General features: G+C 38.6%; 1 protein-coding gene across 19 annotated transcripts in view; it reads right to left on the bottom strand.

Annotated features, from left to right (window-relative positions):
* Positions 1–3,486, bottom strand: part of LOC135099551 (RCC1 and BTB domain-containing protein 1-like) — a 52,583-nt gene extending 49,097 nt beyond the window's left edge. For 2 of the 19 annotated variants that reach the window (XR_010268087.1, XR_010268088.1), the window contains exon 1: positions 2,034–2,408. Coding sequence is in view for 4 of the 19 variants with exons in the window: in XM_064001940.1 (XP_063858010.1) it covers positions 134–218 (85 nt within the window). In the remaining 15 variants the exon portion in view is untranslated. Of the gene's footprint in view, positions 1–133; positions 715–2,033; positions 2,413–3,354 lie in introns of those variants that run through there. The other 17 variants (XR_010268096.1, XR_010268091.1, XR_010268090.1 and 14 more) reach the window with 17 other exon arrangements.
* Between the last annotated feature and the right edge of the window lie 272 nt (positions 3,487–3,758).

The raw sequence follows: 3,758 nt of genomic DNA, 5'->3' as shown, positions 1-3,758 counted from the left end.
ACTGGCTGCACAGGGAAGCAATTTAAGTGGTCTGAAATATCTTACTGGCGTTGTGTGGCGCCATCAACAAAGCAACACCATTTCTCAAGTAAATAAGTATCATATCTAACTCAACACCATCTCAGGCACTCACCTTCCTGTATCTGGTGGTGTGTGCGTGTGTCTGTAGGTGTGGAGGAGCCCTTGAAAGCCAGCACCTTGTACACCTGGTTAAACATAAGATGCCTGGCCTGTAGATCCACGTTTTTGGCGCGACTCTGTGGGCCGTCTCACTTCCCAGGGACAGTTTTTTTGTTTTTTACTAATTACACTGGTTTTTATATATATATTTATCGGTTTTCTAGGTTATGATGATTAATAAAGGTTATATTATTCGTTTTGCATAGGGTTTATCTTATACTAGTATTTTAAGATACCACAAGTTATAAAATCCCACATCTCTAATCTTTGCCTTTTTTTTCTTATTTACGCCACTTTTCCTTAATATTTTCCGGTATAAGATAATGTAAAATACTTAAAAGACTCCGTACTAGTTGTTTATTTATCAAAAGTAACCTCAATTAGTGAATTATAACGCGACCGTCCCTGTCTCAACACTGTACCATTATACAATGTTGACATCCTGAGGACTGTCTAAGAAAGATGAAAGAAATTTAATCCTCTTCCTCTTCCTCGTCTTCCTCACCCTCATCCTCCTTTCTTCCCCTTCCTCCTCTGGCAGAAAAGGGATAAGAGGAGGAAGTAAACGAAAATAAAGAAAGGAATAAGGAAATACTGAATAAAGAAAGAAATAACGAATAATATGATTTAAAACTTTGTCCCTGTTATTTTCCTTCATTTAAATCCTATTCCTCCTCTTCTTCCTCCTCTTCTTCCTCATAATCTTCCTTTCTTCTTCCTTCTCAACATTACTCACCATTTTGTGGTTGTAAATGAAAGATTTATATATCATCTTGCGAACATTTTCAACACACACACACACACACACACACTGCATCACCATCTGTACAACGAAAGACAAGGCAACACACACACACACACACACACACACACACACTGCATAAGCATCTGTACAACGAAAGACAAGGCAACACACACACACACACACACACACACACACACACACACACACACACTGCATCACCATCTGTACAACGAAATTCAAGGCAACACACACACACACACACACACACACACACACACACACACACACACTGCATCACCATCTGTACAACGAAAGACAAGGCAACACACACACACACACACACACACACACACACACACACACTGCATCACCATCTGTACAACGAAAGACAAGGCAACACACACACACACACACACACACACACACACACACACACACACACACTGTATAAGCATCTGTACAACGAAAGACAAGGCAACACACACACACACACACACACACACACACACATACACACCAGAAACACCTAGAAACACCTAGAAACACAATTTTACTCCCAAAAACACCTAGAAACCCAAAAAACACTTAAATAACACTTAATTTCCTTTCAAAACACCCCAAAAGCACTCATTTCTTGCAAAAAAACATCGAATAACACTTAATTTCCTTTCAAAACACCCAAAAAACACACATTTCTAGCCAAAAAACACTTAAATAACACTTAATTTCCTTTCAAAACACCCCAGAAGAGACACACACCTACCCAAGGACAGCGAAAAAACAACAATTTCTACCCAAACAAACTTGAAAAACACCAAAATCTAAAAAAAACACAAAAAATAAAAAAAATATATAAAAAAAAACATCCCCTGCCTTTTTAAAACACCACAGAAACGAAGAATTCACTTAAAAAAAAACACTGAAAGCACGACTATTCCCTTTCAAAACACCAAAAACTCTCACTTCTATTCCAAAATGCCTAGAAAAAAATTGCGTATTTAACTCAAAACACTTCATCTTATATTACAAGGCTGCCACATCACCACCACCACCACCACCACCACCACCACTACTACTACTACTGCTACTACTACTATTTTTTGCTTACCTTTAAAACGCTGGAAATTCAGTGAAAATCTTTTCTTAATATTTCTTCTTTTCCTTCTCCTCTTCCTCCTTCCCTTCCCTCTTCTTCCTCCTCCTTCTTCATTTCTCCTTCTTTCCTCCTCTTTCTATTCTTCTCTATGCATGAAAACAGCTGGAAAATATAGGAAATAACACTAAATACTGATGGAAGGGCACTGGGAGGAGGGAAGGTCCAGGGTCTCGGTCCCCGGATGAAGGCGGCTGATGACGTCACGTCCGCCATATTTACGTTACGCAAATGATTTTGAAAATGACCCCTCGCAAAAATGGAGCTAGGCCGGAATGCTTTACATATTATGAAAGGGCATAATTTTAAATTAATTCTGGACATATAAAAATATTCCAAGCTTCAGTGATAATAAAGCTATATTTAAATAACTATATGAAAAAGTGTTCGAACAAACACGATAAAAAAATACACTCCAAAGTCCACAAATCTCATTTCTCACGAACACAATACACTTTAAAAAATCGAAACTATTTTTACAAACAATCAGAAGTTAACCGGAAGCTGAAATAAATAAATAAATAATTTATAAATGTCGACTTTTTGAGTGTTCAACGGGTCTAAAACCCCTCTAAAAGTCCACGTATTTCACTCAAAAGCATCATAACATATTTAAAAGACAATAAACGATTTTTTGAGCCCATAAAATCTTGCCTAGCGGCTGAAATAAAAAATCATGTTTGGCGGTATGAAAAATTTAACGGCAAACAGCAACAATTATTTACGCTGAAACAACCTCATAATCGACATGTTTCCCTTAACACTCGCACGCAAAACACTCAAAACACCACCAAATATTTTTACAAACCATAAAATCTTAGTTAAAAAGCCTAAATATATAAGTTAAGAAAATAGAAGGAATATTGGAACCGGGGGTAGACTCTGGCAATCCATCATGGCGGCCGCGGGAGGGGAGGGAGGGGGCTCAGATGAAAACAAGGTTGGCTCTCTCTCTTTCCTTATTATTTGTGGTTGTTATGAAGGTTATTTCTCTATTTTCTGGATTAATTTCAGCTGTGTGTATGCGTGTGTGTGTATATATATATGTGTGTGTGTGTGTGTGTGTGTGTATATATATATGTATGCGTATGTGTGTGTGTGTGTGTGTGTGTGTGTGTGTGTGTCCGCCTCTATTCCATGATAAATAGCATTATTTTCTCTTCTCTTCTCCCCTTTTGCTATTAAGTATCAAGTATTTTCCAGGTATTTCCAGTGTTTTCCAGGTAGTGTCGTAGGTTGAAGCCAGACCTCTGCTACCTGTCACTACTAAACTCACCTTAATTGACCTCCTGTGCCTCTGTGGTCCCGTTCCCTGGTGTTTAAATGAAAAGAGACACACACACATCCGCACTGCACGGTGTTTCCCAGGTACACTGAGGAAGACAATAAAAAATAATAAATAAATAAAAAAAAATCCCAAAACGCCTGGAGCAGTCTGCCTCCCTCCCTCGGTGAAGGAGGTGGAAACAAGCGGACCCTCACCATGGGGTACAACCGGATACTTTAATTATATGGCAGGAAATGCGAGGGTACATTGACTTTATAAGCGAATAGAAATGAAAATATGTCACTTGAAGCACTGTGAGGTGTTAAGAGAGAGAGAGAGAGAGGGAGTCGGTTCCCCGCGCCAAATAGCCTATCACTTATAATTAAACCTTTAAATTGACGGAAACTCGAATA

Source organism: Scylla paramamosain, unplaced genomic scaffold, assembly GCF_035594125.1.
Source record: "Scylla paramamosain isolate STU-SP2022 unplaced genomic scaffold, ASM3559412v1 Contig146, whole genome shotgun sequence".
Classification (NCBI taxonomy): Eukaryota; Metazoa; Arthropoda; class Malacostraca; order Decapoda; family Portunidae; genus Scylla; species Scylla paramamosain.
Note: the sequence above shows the minus strand (reverse complement) of the source record. Positions and strands in the feature narration are given on the sequence as shown.